At 40.4% G+C, this 19051-nt stretch overlaps 1 protein-coding gene across 4 annotated transcripts in view; it reads right to left on the bottom strand.

Moving 5' to 3' along the window:
* Positions 1 to 19051, bottom strand: part of SLC35B3 (solute carrier family 35 member B3) — a 105242-nt gene that overhangs the window by 52074 nt on the left and 34117 nt on the right. The window contains exons 10-11 of one of the 4 annotated variants that reach the window (XM_075125383.1): positions 14654 to 14732; positions 1974 to 2032 (exon numbers count right to left, since the gene is read on the bottom strand). The exons of 1 other annotated variant lie outside the window; for it this stretch is intronic. In XM_075125383.1, coding sequence (XP_074981484.1) covers positions 1989 to 2032; positions 14654 to 14732 — 123 coding nt within the window. In that variant the 3' untranslated portion in view covers positions 1974 to 1988. Of the gene's footprint in view, positions 1 to 1973; positions 2033 to 13280; positions 13573 to 14468; positions 14733 to 19051 lie in introns of those variants that run through there. 2 more of the 4 variants (XM_075125382.1, XM_075125381.1) reach the window with 2 other exon arrangements.

Raw genomic sequence — 19051 nt, 5'->3', positions numbered from 1 at the left:
TCACCTGTTGAAATAACCAGTGAGTGTCTTTTAAAGAAACAAACAAATTGGCTTATTTTCCTCTGCTCCTTTTATGCTTGAGTCAACAGGTTAGATCCCATATGCATCTTTAAAAGTAAAACATAACAAAGTTTTCCAGGCTGTAGCGTTTGGAACACATAACATGTCTGGCAGGAGAATTAATGCAGATTTGTACAGCAGAAGGAACAGAAATAAGTTTAGAACAGCCAGGAGGTATGATGGAGAAAGGAAGTGTGAAAAAAGTAGAGGGAAAGAGGGAGCTGAGCATTATAAAATGGATTTTAAGTCAATATCTCTGGTTTTTCAGTTCATGTTGTCTCAGCCATATCAGTGTTTGGGGGAGGGGGTGGCGCAATTTAGACCCAGTGAGCAGTTGTCACCATCTGCTTTGTAACCTTGTGTGTCTCACAATGCTTTGCCATTGTAACTCACAACCAGCCTACCAATATACTTGGTTTACACATGCATTACAGCCATAATTCCAGCATGTATTCATAACTCTTAATACACATTTGCATCCATATATCATGCAAGAATATTAATGATCCGTGAGTTTCTGTGAGTACAAAGACTATTACAATAGTGTGTAGGGTGTGAATACGGGGTACTTAGTGTCACCCTCAAATGTGTTTGGTACCTTGATCTGTATTGTTTGTGATCATAAGGTCACATGCTTGAATACAAACTCCAGATTGAGTGATCATGGTAATTTACTGCTTTGTCATGTGACTGCTTTAGGCTTTTGCAATCCAGGATATTTTTAAAGCCCATTTTCCCAATGAAGATCAGTTTCCCATTAGGATAAAGAGAGATTGTTTACTGTACATTCTTCAACCTAGTGGCAAAACTGTGAATAAACTTCAATGGGCAACCCCATGTCACTAAGAGCAGTAAATCGTGAGGTGCAACAATCCAATTTAAAAGTGATGAATCAGTTGAGTAAAAATTGTCATTAGCCCATGACAACGCTTGTGAGATGCTTCTCAGGAGGTGAAAGGACATTTTGGTAACAGAATTAAGATACCTTATAAAGAAAGAGTTGGGAGTTAAAAATGGATCTCTGTTAGTAAGAAGGAATATCAGTAAAGTTCAGAAAGGTTAATATTGTTGCATCTAGTGTAAAACTGCTCCTTTATGTATTTATATTTTTCTGAAATATAAATACCTATTTACATTATTAAAAGAGGATGTAATTAAGTAGCAAGGTTCTTTTCTACTTCACAGGAAAAATCCTGCCAGTATTGTGGCAGTAGGCCCAGGGGGCTGCATAAGAGCACAGTAAGTGGAAGAGAGAGGGAGGAAACAGAGAATGTTTAACATTCAGAATTTGTCCACAGCCGATAATTTATTGGAACTCATCTGTAACAAGGCCTGGCACTGATTTATAAGTTGATTTGAAAAATAAATAAAAGTGATAGAAACCTGCATTCGGTTTTAATGATAGACTGTTGCAGCGTGAAAAGTAAGGATATGAAACATTGCAAGGAAATTAGATATTATGCCCTGAAGACAACAGCAGCTACCAGCCCATTAATTGTTAGATATTTATTATTAAAAATTTCTTTTCATGAGTGACTGCAGAATATTTGCTCTGTTAAAGTTGTTGAGTTCTGACATGAATGAAGTGTATGGAGCTAATTTTTTTGTCGCTCTGTGCGAGTATGTGTATTTGTGTGTGTGGCTGACAAGGCAACTGAACCGAATAGGTGATGAATGTTTACGGCACAAACACACAAGTGCTGCCTCTAAATTGACACAGAATAGGGCAAAGGAATGCTGGGAAGTTTGCTGCTGCTCTGTACTTTAACAATGGAGGGCTAGATTATAACCTGAAATAAAGGGTCTGCTCCTGCTCCCAGTGAAGTTGATGGCAAAACTTGGATAGACCTTCAGCTGGTGTAAATTGTCACAGCTCAATAACAGCTCTGTCTTGCACTTTGCCAGAAGTTAGTGTACTGCATGATCACTTATCTGTGCAAAAAACACCATGGAGCAGGGTGTTCATAACAGCCTGGAAGAGGGAAAAGGAAGGTAGGTGTACGTTTAAAAACTGGTCCTGAGTGGCATGTTATCTCAGCAAACTAGATGCTGTATTTTTGTCACTCTTGGTAAAGTTATTTTTTTTAAATAAAATTTAGCACTAATGAAGGATCCACAAAAAATGAGACCATCAAACGTTTCCCTCCTAACCTTTCTCATGCTGCTAATCTGCCACTAAAAATGACCCTTTAAAAATGCAATATGATTGGGGGAAAGATAGAGATCATGCACATTTATTGAGATGGGACTGATGCTTCCTTAAGGCACTGGTCCAGCAGTTCTGTGACTTATTCCAAATTTTACCACTGATCCGCTCTGGGATTTTGGGTAGGTTCATTTCATTTTTCCGTGCCTCTGTTTCCCCATTTGTAAAATGTGTACAAACACTTACATTGTTTTGTAAAGCACTTTGAGGTCTACAGATGAAAAGTACTGAGGGGGAGAGGTGTGTGTGTGTGTGTGAGAAATATTTGCTATTTGTATTGCACCTAGTGGCTACGGCCCCATTTTACTGGCACTGTAACAGAGATAGTCCCTACCCTACAGATCTTATGTTCTAACTAAAAGACTTTGATTATTTTCATTATTAATCCAGCAGTATTGTATTAGAAAGAGAGAAGTAAGATAAAGCAGGGCAGGAAATGTTTTCCTGTCCTGCTAGAATTTTTGAGATTGAAACACGTTCTGATATCAAATTTTGGGATGAAAATCTCCATGAATTGACTATGTGGGGGGAAAAAAATCATATTGGGTCAATCAAAATGTTATGATGATTTCGAAAGGTTTCATTTCAGTTCTGACCCTTTTTTTAAAACTACAAATTCAAAGCTTTTAAAAATGTTGAAATGGGATGTTTTGAAAATTTCAAATTTTGTTCTCCCAATTTGAAAAAAAAATGATGGAAATCTGTCAAAACCACAAACTATTTTGGTTTTGATGAATCGGCATTTTCTGATTGGAAAAAGTTTCATTACAAATTTTTCGACCAGCTGTGTAAGAGAGACTAGGTCTATTTTAAGTCTGTTTGTTACTTAGACCATAAGCCAGGGGTAGTCAGTTACTTTTTGTCAAGGTCCAAAAATCTTGGTCAAGGTATAGTCAAGGTCCAGACTCCCAGAGAAATATTTTTCATACTGCAATGATGATGATCAAATAAAAAGATTTCATGGTCTGTTCAAAAGCATCTGGTGGTTTGGATTTGGCCCGCGATCTGTCTATTCACTACCCCTGACATAGACTGTTTGGGGCAGTGACCACCTTTCCATCATGTGTACAGCACCCAGCACAATGGGGCCCCAATCATGTTTGGGACCTCTTAGCTGTATCAGAATAAAAACGTAAGTAATTATTTTTGCCTCCATTTTTTCCTACTGACTAACACACTGTAACTAACCCCATGTTTCTATTGCCATTTATCATGGCCCATTAGACCAGTTGTATTTTACTGGGGGATTTTCAAAGGCATGAGGGGAGATTAGGTGCACAGTTCTCCCACTGAAAGCCAATGCGAGTTGGGGGCCTAAACAGTCCTTTGTGTTTTAAAACTCTCCCCTTACATAATCAAACATAATTTACAGTTTGAAGCGAATGTCTGTATTCGTGTTATGTTTATAAGCCTTTTTAATGACAATGAAGTCTGAGGCCACGAACTTTGTTTTTCAAAATATGGATTTAAAAAGGGAACTTGTTTATGTTTTATGCAGCGCAAGGAAGACAGGCAGCTATTAAAGAAGATTCACGGTTATAGGCACATATTAGTGTTGAGATTCTCTCTTGAAATGAGAAGTTGTAACATGAATTTGCATAATCCCACATTAAAATAAATTATTCCCTCCCTCAAGGCCCCACATCACAGCTAGAGCTAGGCAAATAATTAGTAACATTTTTTTGATCAATTTCACCTCTTTTTCTGTTTGTGAATTGTAAACAAATGCAACATAATTTTCTTAAATGTATTTACTCAAAATTATTTGCCCAAATATCTGAAGAATTCATGGTCTGAAGCTCATTTGCAAGTGGTTAGGTGCAAGTATTAGGTGGTCTAGATGTTTTGAGTGGGTGCATAGGTCATATGATACATTTTTGTTCCCTGACTGGATGAGTGGAACTTGTAGAATCAGCATTACTTTGAATATACGGGATTAGAACTCTGAAACTTGCTTTCTATAAAATATAAAATCCATTGTTTCCATGACCATTCTAACCCATAACTCATTCACGAGGGCATGGATTCTCAGCCTAGAGGTCATGACCGCTGGAGTAGTCACTAACCAAGCCAGAATTTATCCATGCATTTTTCTTTAAAAAGTAATTGCTCAGTTCTTGTCACAGCCACCCTTCTGCCTGCTGCAGAAGAGCGCATGGGACTCCACTCAGTACACGTGGCAGCTGGGGGATTGAAAGGCTGTGAAATGAATTGGGGTCTCTGGCATGGCCATTCAGAGCACTATTTCTGGGCCACCAGGGCAGCCCTGGAAGGTATTTTTAAATTACATTTTTCATTTTAAATCACCTAGACCCAGAGTGGTTATCAAGCTAATGAAATTCTCACATCCCTCTTTCTGCTGATGGGAATAAAGCATGCAGTACTGTGTCCTAAAACTATAGCATAAAAGAGCGAACTAAATGACACCACAATATAAGAGTAAAGAAGAAGAGGAAGGGCAGTCATGTTAAGGTGCCAGACTGGGTTTGGGGAGTTCAGGACCCAATTCCCAGCTCTGCCACAGATTTCCTGTGTGACCTTGGGCAACGTTTTAGCTCTATGCCTCGTCTGTAAAATACGGATAATATTTCCTTCTCTTCCACCCTTCATTTGTGTCTGTTTATTTACATTATAAGCATTTCCGGCTTTTACTGTGGGGTTGTATAGGGACTACCACATGGGGGCTGCTCGGCACTTCTGTAATAAGTATTGCAGTTGTTGCTGTTAAAGGATTTCCATGCAACTTAAAATTAAGGGTATATATTATCATATTATATATACCAAGCATTATAAACCTAGGAAATGCAGAATGTTTGCATTTGAATGAAATTAAAGTAAAACATGTAGTTAAGGCACCCAAACAACCTTACCTCTGCCCTGTGGTGATGTGTTGATTTGCTATACTGGTGAATCTGTCTTGAAAAGATAGCTATAACTACACAAATATGATTAATCTAATCTGGGACTTAAATACTAAAATGCTTTAAACTGATTTTTTTAAGGACAGATTTTTTTTCATATTTTCCGTTCCTCCCTCATTCACTAGAGGGCAGAGTTAAGGTTATTGGAGTTTGTAGTGCTTTGTTTTGGGATACCTACAATATCCCTGTAACATTCTGTAACTCCTAAATTCCAAAATATCAAGCGTAATCTCAACCTTACTTCCATTTTAACTAGTTTTTTGCCTGGCAATTTCCTTAGGTATATTAATTTATTAAACGTTTCATAAACACTCAACAAGAAACCCAAAGAGAATGCTATCATGTAATATTTCTAACTATTTGAAGATCTACTCTATCAATCTTAAGTCATTTTAAAAAAATTCTAACTTTTCAGGACAAATTCACAAGACCGCCAGTAGCACGGGCAAGACAGTGCACAGCAGCCAGTTAAATTGGGGTTACACCTGTTTTGCATTGCAAGAGCAATGCAAATCAGGCAAAATGGGCTGAATTTGACTCTTTAATTTGCAGTTGACTTACTGGTACAGTGGGCTGTGCTAGTCTGGTGCTATGTAAAGTGAGAGCCCAGTCCCGAAATCTCAATGTCTTTGTGCTTTTAAGGGCTTCCCCAGAGCTCCTGACTCAGTTCCCCTGGCAGTGCTGCACTGAACTAGAGGTGGCAGTGCCGTGGGTTGTCTATCAAATACTGAAACCCACGCTGGTATGAAGCCACGGAACCTCTAAAGAAATAAACTCACAGGGTTCTTTATAAATTCTCAAAAAAAAAAAATCAAATTGTATTAGAAAGTGCTGTAAAACTGGGGAGGATACACTGTCTTTTTCATACAAAGCAAAGATGCAGAATCCCTGCTTTAAATTCAAAACAGAATTCAACCTTACTTATGGAGAAGCGACCAGTGCCTCCACAATAACCTGTACCATTTTTGGTTTTCAATAATTTCCATGGGCCTCAATTTGTATCCAAAATGTTTCTCTTTAAAAGTGATTGTTACTTCTGCTGCATAAAAAGATTGTTTCCTGCATATTAAACATATGAGCTGTTAATAGGACTCCTGTACTTCATCTACTAAGAGAAGTATTTTAATTATTTTACTTTTCTTTAGGACAGATGTTCTTCCTGGGCTGCATAATAATACCAGCTCTTTCCTTTCAACAGGAAATCACAAAGATAGGGGGTTGGGTGGTGTAACTTGTAATTCCTCCTTACGTTGAAAGGAAAATAGAAGTCTTAGAATACCAATCTTCAATGCAATGAAATGAACAGACTTGCATTGCATGCTACTTACTTGTGTCAATGGGTTTTATGTTAGTTTGGGAAGCATGCTATTTCTGATTAAATCTGCAAAGATTTGCCATCACTGAGCTCCTTGCAAATCTGCAAGCTACATTTGTATGTACATGCTAGAAGTGTATGGAAACATCTGATTGAATGGAATTTAATGGTCATGGGTGAAATCTGTGAGTAGGATGAGGGAGAAGTTCCACTTCTCACACAGACTTCAGTTCCCTCCCTTAATGGTTGACTGGTTCCCATGCTGTGGTCCCTCCCCATTGCTAATCAGAGTAGCATATACCAAGACAAACCAAAGCTGGCTGACTGCCTGTCCTCTGCAGAAAGACATGATTACATGTTATATAGGACTATTTGAAAATTTCCCATAAATACTTTTTTTACATAAAGCAGGTTTTGACTAAACTAAAATTTTTGAGGAAAGTGCTTGTGCTTTTAAGAAATGTCAGTATTTTGTCAGAAAACAAATTTTTTTCACTTCTTTTTTTTTGCTTTTAGATGACCATTTTTCAGGTTTCAGTGTTTTGAAGAGAAGTTGAAATTTTCCATGGGGGAAAAAACCCATTTTCCAACCAGCTCTAATATTATCAAATCCTTTATCTGAGTTGTCATAAATATAAAGGTAAGGGTAAACACCTTTAAAATCCCTCCTGGGCAGAGGAAAAACCCTTTTACCTGTAAAGGGTTAAGAAGCTAGGATAACCTCACTGGCACCTGACCAAAATGACCAATGAGGAGACAAGATACTTTCAAAGCTGGAGGGGGGAGAAACAAAGGTTCTCTCTCTGTGTGATTCTTTTGCCAGGAACAGAAAAGGAATGGAGTCTTAGAATTTAGTAAGTAATCTAGCTAGATATGAGTGAGATTCTGTTTTGTTTAAATGGCTGATAAAATAAGCTGTGCTGGATGGAATGTATATTCCTGTTTTTGTGTCTTTTTGTACCTTAAGGTTTTGCCTAGAGGGATTCTCTGTTTTGAATCGGATTACCCTGTAAGGTATTTACCATCCTGATTTTACAGAGGTGATTCTTTTACTTTTACTTTGATTAAAATTCTTCTTTTAAGAACCTGATTGTTTTTTCATTGTTCTTAAGATCCAAGGGTTTGGGTCTGTGTTCACCTATGCAAAGTGGTGAGGATTTTTATCAAGCCTTCCCCAGGAAAGGGGGTGTAGGGTTTGAGAGGATTTTTGGGGGAAAAGAAGTTTCCAAGCGGGCTCTTTCCCCGTTATATATTTGTTAGACACTTGGTGGTGGCAGCAATAAAGTCCAAGGGCAAAAGGTAAAATAGTTTGTGCCTTGAAGAAGTTTTAACCTAAGCTGGTAAAAATAAGCTGTGGGGACCTGCATGAAAAACCCCCTATCTGTACCCTAGAGTTCAGGGGGGGAAGGAACTTGACATGAGTACTGCATTCCTAGCACCGCAGGGTGCTGGAACAATTTTTATAGTGGAGGTGCTGAGAGCCACTGAACAAAACTGTAAACCCTGGATATGATAGAAACCACTTCAAAGCACCCCTAGTTCCAGCACCTATGTACCATGCTTACTACAGGGTATCAAAGCTATAGATACAAGTGTTCTCTGAAACAGAATTTAAAAAATGACATTGACTTGGGAAACAATACCAGTTGACTTAGCTGAACCAATCACAACAGCATCAACTGTTCAGAACTATTAGTAATCAATCCATAGTTTAAAAACAATCTGTAAGAGGTGTAATTAAAATACTTCTGAATAAGAAATTCTAGTAAACCATAATTTGCCTTTGGATGCCAGTACTCTGTGGGCAAACAGGCAAAATTCAGTTAAAATAATTTATCAAGTACTTGCTCAACTCTAGTTATTCCACATATTACAAAGAAAGCATCAGCAAGGGCATTATGTCTACACACAATTGATTCCTATTAATCTAGAGACGGAAAAATGTAGATGGGTTTAATATGTGAACCATAATGGAATCACATTCGCTAGAACTGGTCAGCGAGATGAATTGTATTGATCCATCATTAGGGTAATGTATATAAAAAGTTGCACATTGCTCTGACTAAGCAAGGGCGTATCTCATTTCTAGAATACTGGTTAATATGAGATGCAACTTGTCAGGATATTGGTCTTTTGATAGTTCAGTATTAATAGCTTGAAAAGAACCAGTGAGAACTTGCCTGTGTTAGCACAGGAGCTAGATTATACCACCCTTATACAAATAGCTCCTCACCCCTTGTGGAAAGATGCTTTTGTAGTTTTTAGACTGGACTAGTACTCAAGAGAGATGGATTCAATTCCTTGCTTTGCCTTAGACTTCCTAAAGCATCTTGGCCAAGTCACTTAATCTCAATGCTTTAGTTTTCCATCTGTATAATGGTATAACACTTCCCTATCTCACATGAATGTTCTGGGAATAATTCTATTAATAGTCCAGGTGGTGTCCAGCTAGTTAGTTACCCTAATTAGTTCTTTACCTGACAAGTGGGGTGGCTACTCATGCATTCCCAGAATACTGGGATCGGTGCACGAGGTCATGGCGGCAGGGTATGGGATGATCTTCAAAATGGCATTTCTCCATCCGATATCAGACAAAACCACACCTGTTTTTGTCTCGGTACTGAAAGGGGGACAAATCTTAGACAAGCAGGTGTCTCTGGATTAAAACTAGATGAATGGCCTGTCTACTGACAAGTGGTCTCTCCGGTCCAGATTGTAAAGGTATTTGCAGTGCTGACCACAGCATCGTCTAATGTGTAACTGATTTAGGATCCAAAATCTCTTTTTAGTTGCAGCCTCCTCATATCAGAGGACAAAAATAAAGCTTTTTGCCTCAAATAACTTAGGTAATGGATGGACTGCCAGCCCTCCCTGCTGTGGCAATTTTGAGCAGATGTTATATACCACCCTATTTGCTGTTGTGATGAGGCTTTAGACATCTGCCATTATTTATTACAGAAGGCTGAGGAAATAACAGGTCACCACTCCAGCTGAAGTGAGAGATTAATAGAAGGGAGAAAATGGAGGAAGATAAGCAGAGAACACTTTGTAAGTGCATCTCAACAATACACCAAGAAGAGGATAAAAGGCTAATAACTACAGATTTACTAAGAATCCTGGTCTGCACAAATCCCAATTAGTTTAAAAAAAATTGTGAATGAAAGTGGCAGTGATTAGATTTTTAAAGTGTGGCTTTAAAGCATTGCCAAAATGAACCGAGCATTGGAAGACGTGAGATTTGAGTTGAATCGGAGTGGGAAGGCTGAAGAAACTGACCCACTTCCTGCTGCTTCATACAAAAGGGCAAAAACTCTTCCTTATTGCCCCACATACTCAAAGCATCAGTGATGAAATGCTGACTCATCCTTCTAATGTGTGCATGCCAAAGGCATAACGTTGTATCCTCCTGCAGTGAGGATAAGCTGAAAGAGGCCAAGAATCCACCACTTGCTGCCCTTAGCTTGGAAAGGGGATTGTACTGAACTAGCTATAGCTATAGTAGCTATAGCTGTATAAATGTGACCCTAATCCTCTTATTTTTGTAATACTTCATGGTGGTTCTGTTACTACTTCCTCTCCTTCCCCTAAATATAGTCAAGGATTATTTGTATGCACCATCACAGCTTTCCCCAGGGAAGCCTGTGTGCCTAGAACAGAAGGGTCCAACTCATTCAGGGCCAAATTCCATTTTTAACTGTGGGCCTCTGTCCATAGTGGAGCTCCCACTGATGTCAGTAGCAGAACCACAAAAATACATCAAGTTGGCTGGATCCAGCCCTGGGCTGGGAATTTGACATCATTGGCCTGGAATCTTCATTCTCCCACCAAAGCTCTAGGTACCTCTATATATGAATGTTAAATAAAGGGATCAGGCGTGTAAGCTTGACTGAAAAGTTTTTTTTAAAAAGGGATTTGGAGAAGTGCCTTTACAACCGTAATTTAGCTGTCCTATTACTTATGGAGAAACTACATTCTTTCCAACATATGCAGCAAAAAAGGACTCTGGTACAAGATGTTCTGCTGTATCTTTCTGATACAAAACTGAGTGGCAGATGTGTATAATTTTAACCCATAGGTATAAAGAGCTAATGTTTTCTCTATTTACTAATAGCACTGCTATTTAGAAACAACATTTGTGCAGAGTACATTTTCCAAGTTATTAAAAATCTGCAAAGAAATAGCTGATGTTAGGATTGTTTCTGCAGTGCAAGATTAACTATCTCAGACTTTGTTAATCCAGCTCTGCTTTACCCATATGCCTGGAGAGCCAAAAGTACTAAGTAATAGCTATTCTCACCACAAGCAGGCATGTCTGATTTGTTAATTTGAGGTTGTTTTAATCCCAGGAAAAATGGAGTTTGATTATTGAGCTGGTATAGCTAGGACTCACTCATTTATTAAGGGTGTGGATTGTGGGACAGGAGGAGGACTGGGTATGATTCATAACAGGGATTAGCTGCCTTTGAAATCACCTATTCCCTAGGTATTTAGCTCTCAAAGGTGAGGATTTTTATCATGAATGGTGATGCAGCACAACAGCAAAGTTACACTTCCTCCCACGAAGAAGCATGAACACTTACATCCAAATTTTGCCCTTGTTTACACCTGCACAATGGGGCTATACAGATGTGACTGAGGGCAGAATTTCTGTCTATCCAAGAGCTAATTTTCAATTGTGTATTAAGGCATCCAGAGAATTCCTCAACTATAACTTCCCATTTTCAAAATATGAAAAAATTTCCATGTAAAAATGATCCAGATTTGGTGTCTTACTAGGAGGTCGAAGGAGGAAAACAGTGCCTTTTGATATATTTTTGGATTGTATATTTCTTGGAGCAAGAACTGGAGTCCTCTATGGACTCAATCAGGAGAGTAAAGGCTAGATTTTCAAAGGTAATTAGCACCTAAAGCTGTATAGTGAGGATTTATTTTTTCAGAAGAGCCTAACATGCTTATGTGCTTTTGAAAATCCTGCTAGTCCCTATCTGCATCTTTAGCTTTAATATAACTTACTTGTGTACCATCCATGTGCTGTACAAAAATATGGCTTAGTCCTGAAAGCTTCCTATGAGGCTCTAAGGGTCAGATTTGCTAGGTTATTTAGGGACCAAAAAGTTCTGTGCTTTCTCCTGTGACAGCCAGTATCCCACCCTCTTCTTTTGGTTTCCATAGTGTTAAAAGAAATAAAACCTGTATGTGTATGGGGGGGGGGGGGGGAAAGCTTGTGACAAACATAGAAACTAAAAATTGAGGCAGTTATTCCATGTTGAACTCAAAAGTTGCATGTAATTTAGAAATCCTTTTAATATCTAGATACAATAGGATTGAGCTAATGATGTCCAAATCTCTCCAAGGCCAATCTTTAAGTTGTCATAGGAATGGGGAGTCATGTATTAGTTCTAGTCCCAGTTCACCATAAAACAGGCAACTTTGGGCAAGTCACAACCTCTCTGCCTCCTCAGCAGTAAAATAAAGGTTTATTTCTGCCTCACCATGATACTGAGAGACTAAAAATGATGGTAAACCACTTGGGTAGTCAAGTAGAAGGAACTATATAAATATTAAAATTAACATATAGTATTAGGAAAATGAGTCTAAGTCTTTCACCTAACAAACTGAGCAATTACCTACACTATAAGAACCACTTCATTTAATTTCTGTCCCAACTAGTAAAGTTTGGCTTTATTTTTCCAGCTCCCCAGGCTGTACAAATATAAACATGGTAATGGCCAAGGAAAAAAAATGCCATGTCTAAATAAGGAATGGTCAAACACACAGCGTGGTTTGTGCATGGGAGCAAAGGAAGAAGGAAACAAACAACACCGATCAGTGAGGCAGGCACTCATCTCTATGGGTACTCCTACCTTTCTGTCTCAGGCAAAATGGCAGAAGTGAGATTTTATGGAAAGACTGCATGAGACTAAGGACATGGATTGGTGAACAGGTTTGGGGAGGGCATTCAAGCATGAAGGAAAACATGAAATTACTTTATTTACACAAATTAGATGTCTTCAAGTCACCATGGCCTGATGAAATGCATCCTAGAATTCTCAAGCTGACTGAGGAGATATCGGAGCCATTAGCGATTATCTTTGAAAAGTCATGGAAGGTGGGAGAGATTCCCGAAGATTGGAAAAGGGGCAAATATAGTGCCACTCTATAAAAAGGGAAATAAGGACAACTCAGGGAATTACAGACCAGTCACTTTAACTTCTGTATCCAGAAAGATAATGGAGCAAATAATTAAGCAATTAAGTTGCAAACATCTAGAAGATAAAAGGTGATAAATAATAGTCTCAAGGTCCCTTCCAGTCCTATGATTCTATGAAAGAGAGCATTGAAACACTTGTGAGAAAAGTGAATGAAAGGGACATCAAAGCTGTTGTCACTGACACAGACTAGACTTGGTGTCCTTACACATTTTCAAAGTTAGAGGCAGGGGCTGTGTGATTATGTAGGGTCTAAGACAAGTAGTAGTAGTTAAAACTTGGAGCCCAATGGCAGAGTGATTTAAGAGGAGGACATGGCATCACTGAAGTGATGGGAGATGATGCAACAATCAGAGAGAGAAGTGTGTATCCCTAAATTTTACATTAAAACTAGCCACTGACTGTCACCACCTACTATGTTACCTAGACTAAATCTATGATGTCACAAAATGCTGAATGTGTGATATTTTGAAAGTTAATTTTTATAGGTTCATACACACACACACACAAACAAATGTTAGAATAATACCTTGGCAGAACTGACATAGGCAGATGACTAAAGAAACGAGTTAATGGTTATCAGTTACTTTAATACCTTTGGCATACGAAGGTGCCCAGGAAATGCAATAATGCAACTTCACAGGGGAAAGCCATAGCAGATGTAATCTCTTTTCAGAGAATTGGGCCCCAGTCCTGCAGTGGTGTCTGAGTGGACCTGTGTGCCTGGGCTGTGCGCAATCCTATCAGATCTGATTGCAGAACCCAGGCCACCTGAGGTTTAGAATTCACTTTCATCGCATTTTATCTAGATGTTTTTTAGGATTAGTCCACACATCTCAGACCTCTTCAGGGAAGGAAGTTCTGTGGGGAGAAGGTGGGAAATAGTTTCACTCATTTAATGCTTAGATTGTCAGCTTTTTCAGATAGGGGCCATCTCTTTGTTCTGTTTGTACAGTGCTGAACCCAATGGGGTTCTGGACCTTGACTGAGGCTGGTAGGTGCTAATGCAATACAAATAATCAGCTTTACTGACCTGATATAAAATACCATTTTATGAATAGCATGCATATAGGAGGGAATGTTCCAAAAAATAAGCCTTAAATAAAGAACACTTGAAGGTGTGTAAATTTCTCTTATCCACTTGCATTATAAAGCTCATTATAAAATAGTAATTCACTGAAGTGAATATTCTCTTAATGTCACTACACCATAGTATAAGTAGCATTCTGACTACAAGCCATGAAATTGAAACAGACCACGACTGGTGGCAAATTATAGGCTCTTCTCACTTTTGTGAAGTTTGCCCTTGCATAACTCAGTTATAATACAGAGGATTAGTGAGTATTAAAATTCACACCTATGAAAATACCAGCTCCCCGCCCCACAAAAACCCAACCCTTTAACTTGCTCTAGCAACTCTAAACCCACAACAAGATTAGTTTGAGAATGTATTGCAAATTCCAGAACATCTATAATCTAAAGCAAGCAATTATTTAAAAAACTGTACATTTTCTAATGTGCAGTCCACTAGCTCAATCTTGTATGAAATAAAGAAAGTTATTCAGTTTAATTCCACTAACACTACAAACCATTACCAAATGGTGAAATTTCAGACAAAATGCTGATAAGAACATTAGTCGCTGCAATCTGTATCTTTTAATTTCAGTCAGAAATTGTGATTGGACTGATTTAAAATATATGGATGTACCAAGGATACAATTAATACTTATATAGTAATTTTCATTTGAAGACTCTACTGACCTTTGTTAAAATTTCTTTATTCACATTTTACAGATGGAAAAATTGAGGCACAGATACAGAATCCAGTAAATCAGTAACACTAACCACCAGATTATAGTGAGGCAGAGAACATTGCAGTTAAGATTCCAATACCCTGGTTTCACTTGCTCAAAAATTCCTGAGAAATTCCTTTGGGACTCACCTCTTCCATTCTTGGTTTCCAGCCAAAGGTTAAACCTTTGCATCAAAGGTTGCAACAAATCTGAGAGGAATCCATTCACCTGTTCTTGAATTAAGGAAGACTGAAAACTTTTTTTTTTTTCAGAATTGGTAAAAAATTAAATACCTGGAAACTTCCCCCCTCCCTTGCAAACTTGGCATGTGACTTGCCCTCATTGGGAAATAGCTGCTTAAGGAACAAGAGCTGTGATTGGTGAAAAAAATACATCTGAACTTATTTCAAATTATCTGATTGGCTCTTAATCACTATTCCATCAAATTTAAGATTGTCACCATCTTCAGGCTCCTCTCTGTCCCACCCTGCTTATCCCTTGTCAATTTTCATGTTGCCTTCTACTCTCTCCTCTCTGCCACTGTTTGAGTCTCATTCACTTGTTTGTCAGCCCCTCAGGGCTTGTCTACATAATCACTTAGTTTGTGGCAAGCTGGGCTGTAAATCAAAGAGGGGTAGATCAAAGCACACTAAGGAACCATTAGTGTGCAGCAGCAGGGTCCACACGGACACTTAGTGCCTGGAACATTTACATCACAGCTTGCCACAAACTAGGTGACTATGTAGACAAGCCCTCATACAGTCACCTCCATACCTTCTTTCATCCAGCCCCCTATGTATGGCATAACCAGTTAATGTTGTGAGTCCAGTAGCTGGGAGTTTAAGAGAAATCTTCTTACTATATGTTCCATTCTATGCATCTGATGAAGTGGGCTGTAGCTCTTAAAAGCTTATACTCAAATAAATTTGTTAGTCTCTCGGGTGCCACAAGTACTCCTGTTCTTTTTATCAAATATTGTGAGACTCTCAATAAAATTGAGAATTAGCAACGTGATACACTTGAATTCTTTGAGAGTGTTTACAAGCACGTGGACAAGGTTGATCCAGTTAATGTGGTGTACTTAGACTTTCAGAAAGCCTTTGACAAGGTTGCACACCAAAGACTCTTATTAAACCTAAGCAGTCACGGGATAAGAGGGGAGGTCCTTTCATGGATCAGTAACTGGTTAAAAGGTAAGTGTAGGAATAAACTGTCAGTTTTCATAATGGAAAGAGGTAAATAGCGGAGTCCCTCAAGGATCTGTACTGGGACCTATGCTCTTCAACATATTCATAAATGATCTGAGAAAGGGGATAAACACAGGGCAAAGGTTGCAAATTATATAAAATTACTCAAGGTAGCTAAGTCTAAAGCCGACTGTGAAGAGTTACAATGGGACCTCAACCTAGGTGGACCAGCATGGCCTCCAAGATCACCCAACGGTACCTTGCCCCTAGAAGGTCTCTCACTGCATCAAAAAAAAAAACAAAAAAAAAACCACCCAGACAGAACTCATCCACAGAAGGACCAGCGTAGTTCCAGAAACTCCCATGCAAGACCACATCTCTAAAAGGGCCAGTACTGGTGCCTCCAAAACTGTCCTTCCTAAAAAGACCAGTGCTGCCCTAAAACCTGTAAGGGAAGACACTGTCATCATACCAGAGATCCTGCCTCAAGATTGGTCAAAAGGAACTCTCAACACCGGGAGGAAATGAGGCAACAGGCTAATTCCACAGCAATTTTCCAGCATGAGCCTGCAGAGACTGAGCAGCCAGAGGAGCAACAGCCTTCAGCAAGAGCTGCCACACGATGGCAAGCCACTTGGATGGAGGAGTTGGCAAGGACAGCCTCCTTTGACTTAGACCTCCTTGTAGACGGACTCACTAAAGACCTGTCTGCAGAAATTGTATCTATGAGAAAGGGAACTCAAGAGAACACACTGACTGCTCACAGAACTCCTGTGTTGGGCCATAACATCATCATCAGAGAAGCCAGGAGAAGGAACATCAGTTGCTGCTACGATCAAGCAGCAGGATCCAGAAGCTCTACCGGTCAAACTGCCCTAAGGCTATGAGAGAGAAACTTAAGATGGGTCCTCATCCTGCTGCGCAATCCCATCCGAGAGACTATTCTCTTACTTCAAGGGTGTGTTTGAGCCTGTAGCTCAGAACGAAGTGCAGCGTCCAGGGTGCCTTCATCCTCTACCTCAGGTTGACTACGCAGGGGACCTGGAACAAGATTTTACATCATGGGAAGTAATGACCAGACTTACAAAGACCAAAAACACATACCTAGGAAAAGATGGCATTCAATATTACTTCCTGAAAAAATGAGACCGCGGTTGCCTGGTATTAAATGCCATTTTCAACAAATGCAAACCGTTCTGCTGTACTTCCAGCTCCTGGAAGAAGTTTATGATGGAGCTCATCTACAAGAAAGGTGAGCAAGACAACCCCAGCAACTGGAGACTCATCTCTCTCTGTTCCACCATGTACAAACTGTACGCCAGCTGCCTCGCAGCTAGGATCACAGACTGGTCAGTGAACGAAGGAGCCATCAGCTCCATCCAGAAAGGCTTCATCTCAAGCGAAGGCTGTTATGAACACAATTTTGTCCTTCAAACTGCCATTCACATGGCCAGGAGGGCACGGGAGCAATGTGCCACAGCGTGGCTCAACCTGGCTAATGCTTTCGGATTCGTGCCCCATCAGCACGCTTTTGCCACACTGCGAGAGTTCGGGATGCCCTGAAAATTTTCGCCAACCGGTCCGGGAACTTTATGATGGCTGCATCACCACCATTCGCTCCATGGAAGTAGAGACACCTGAAATTCCTATCTATAGTGGAGTGAAGCAAGGCTGTCCCCTCAGCCCCATCGTTTTCAACTTAGCCATGGAGCCGCTCATTAGAGCCATCTCCTGCGGTGTAGGTGGTTTCATTGAGTGAATATCCTGGCCTATGCAGACAATCTGATCCTATCGCAGACAACCCTGAGAGTCTCCAACAAATGCGCGATGTCACGGGCCAGGCTGCCAACTGGATGACACTCTTCTTCAGTGCCAGGAAGTGTGCATTTCTGAATATTGATGGCAGTGGAAGGGACTTGGTCTAGACAACACAGTTTCAGATCTAAGGTGAACCCATGATCTTCCTCAAGGATGGGCAAGCATACCAACATCTCAGCATGCCATGGGTTTCCGCATCCAGCAGACACCTAAGGATACCATTGCAGAGATCCTACGAGATGTAGCAAGGATGGACTTCTCCCTGCTACCACCATGGCAGAAGATCAATACCTTGAACACCTTCCTGATCCCCCGTATTTCATTCGTCTTAAGGGGATCTGCCATGGCGAAGCTACCTCTTAACAAAGCAGACAACACAGACAGCTAGTGAAGACATGGATATTTCTTCCTCAGAGGACCAGAAATGAACTGGTGTACATCTTGCACAGGCAGGGTGGTGCCAATGTCCCTCATACGGGTGATCTGTGACGTTGCAATGATCACTCATGCCTTCTGACGTGCCCAGACGCCACAGTTAGGAACATCGTGGAAAGTGCTATGCAGGATGCCATCAAGAAGTGAATTGAAGGACCCTCTCCAAGGAAGATGTTGCTATCCTGAATGGCTCCCTGGAAGGCAAATTTGAAAGGGGGGGGGAAAGACTTTTTGCTTCATTCTGGATTCATGCCCGCAATGCTACTGGAGAAGTGTATCGGCTGCCCCTGTATGTGGTGTGAGGAACACCATGAGCTGAGAATCCTGGTGCCACTGGCACAGATGAAGAACATGGAGCGCACAATGATCACTCCAAGAGCTAGAACCATGCTGGGGAGGACCTTGAAAGATTCCCTCCACTTGCAGTACATGGAAAATCTGAAATGGAAGTCAGACCACAGGAAGGCCTTTTGAGGTGACGTGCAAGTGGGACACGAGCAACCACTTTTTCTCCCTGGGGGCAGCTTCACCCGATTTGCTGATTGGTGGTTCATCCACAGGGTCTTGCTCAACTACATTCCGCCGAATGGACTTCCGCCAAGGGAATTGGAACAAGCAATGCAGGAAGTGCAGCTATGCCAACGAGACACTACCCCATGTCTGGTGTAGCTGCAAGCCCCATTCCAGAGCCTGGCAGCTGTGCCACAATGCCATCCAAGATTGCCTGGTCAGTCATCCCGCCACCTGTAGGGAAAGTCACTGTGAATGTCGCCATCCCTGGAATGGACAGACAACTGTGACCGGACATCATCATCACCAACGAGGACTGGAAGAAGATCATGGTGGATGTCAGAGTTCCCTCTGAAAACAGGACTACTGCCTTCTGCGACACCCAATCTCGAAAGCTGGAAATAAAGGCTCCTCTGGCCAACACCTTGGGAGCTAGGGGCTATGAGGTTCAAACTCACATGCTGATCATCGGAGCTCTGAGCGCATGGGACCCCAGCAAGGAGTCAGTGTTGAGAAACTGGAATTGGTCAACACTACGCTCAGCTGACGGGGCAACTCATGATGTCGGATGCCATCAGGTGGTCAAGAGACATCTAT

This window comes from Caretta caretta, chromosome 2 (assembly GCF_965140235.1).
Source record: "Caretta caretta isolate rCarCar2 chromosome 2, rCarCar1.hap1, whole genome shotgun sequence".
NCBI lineage: Eukaryota > Metazoa > Chordata > Testudines > Cheloniidae > Caretta > Caretta caretta.
The sequence above is the reverse complement of the archived record's forward strand: the minus strand, read 5'-3'. Positions and strand labels throughout refer to the sequence as shown.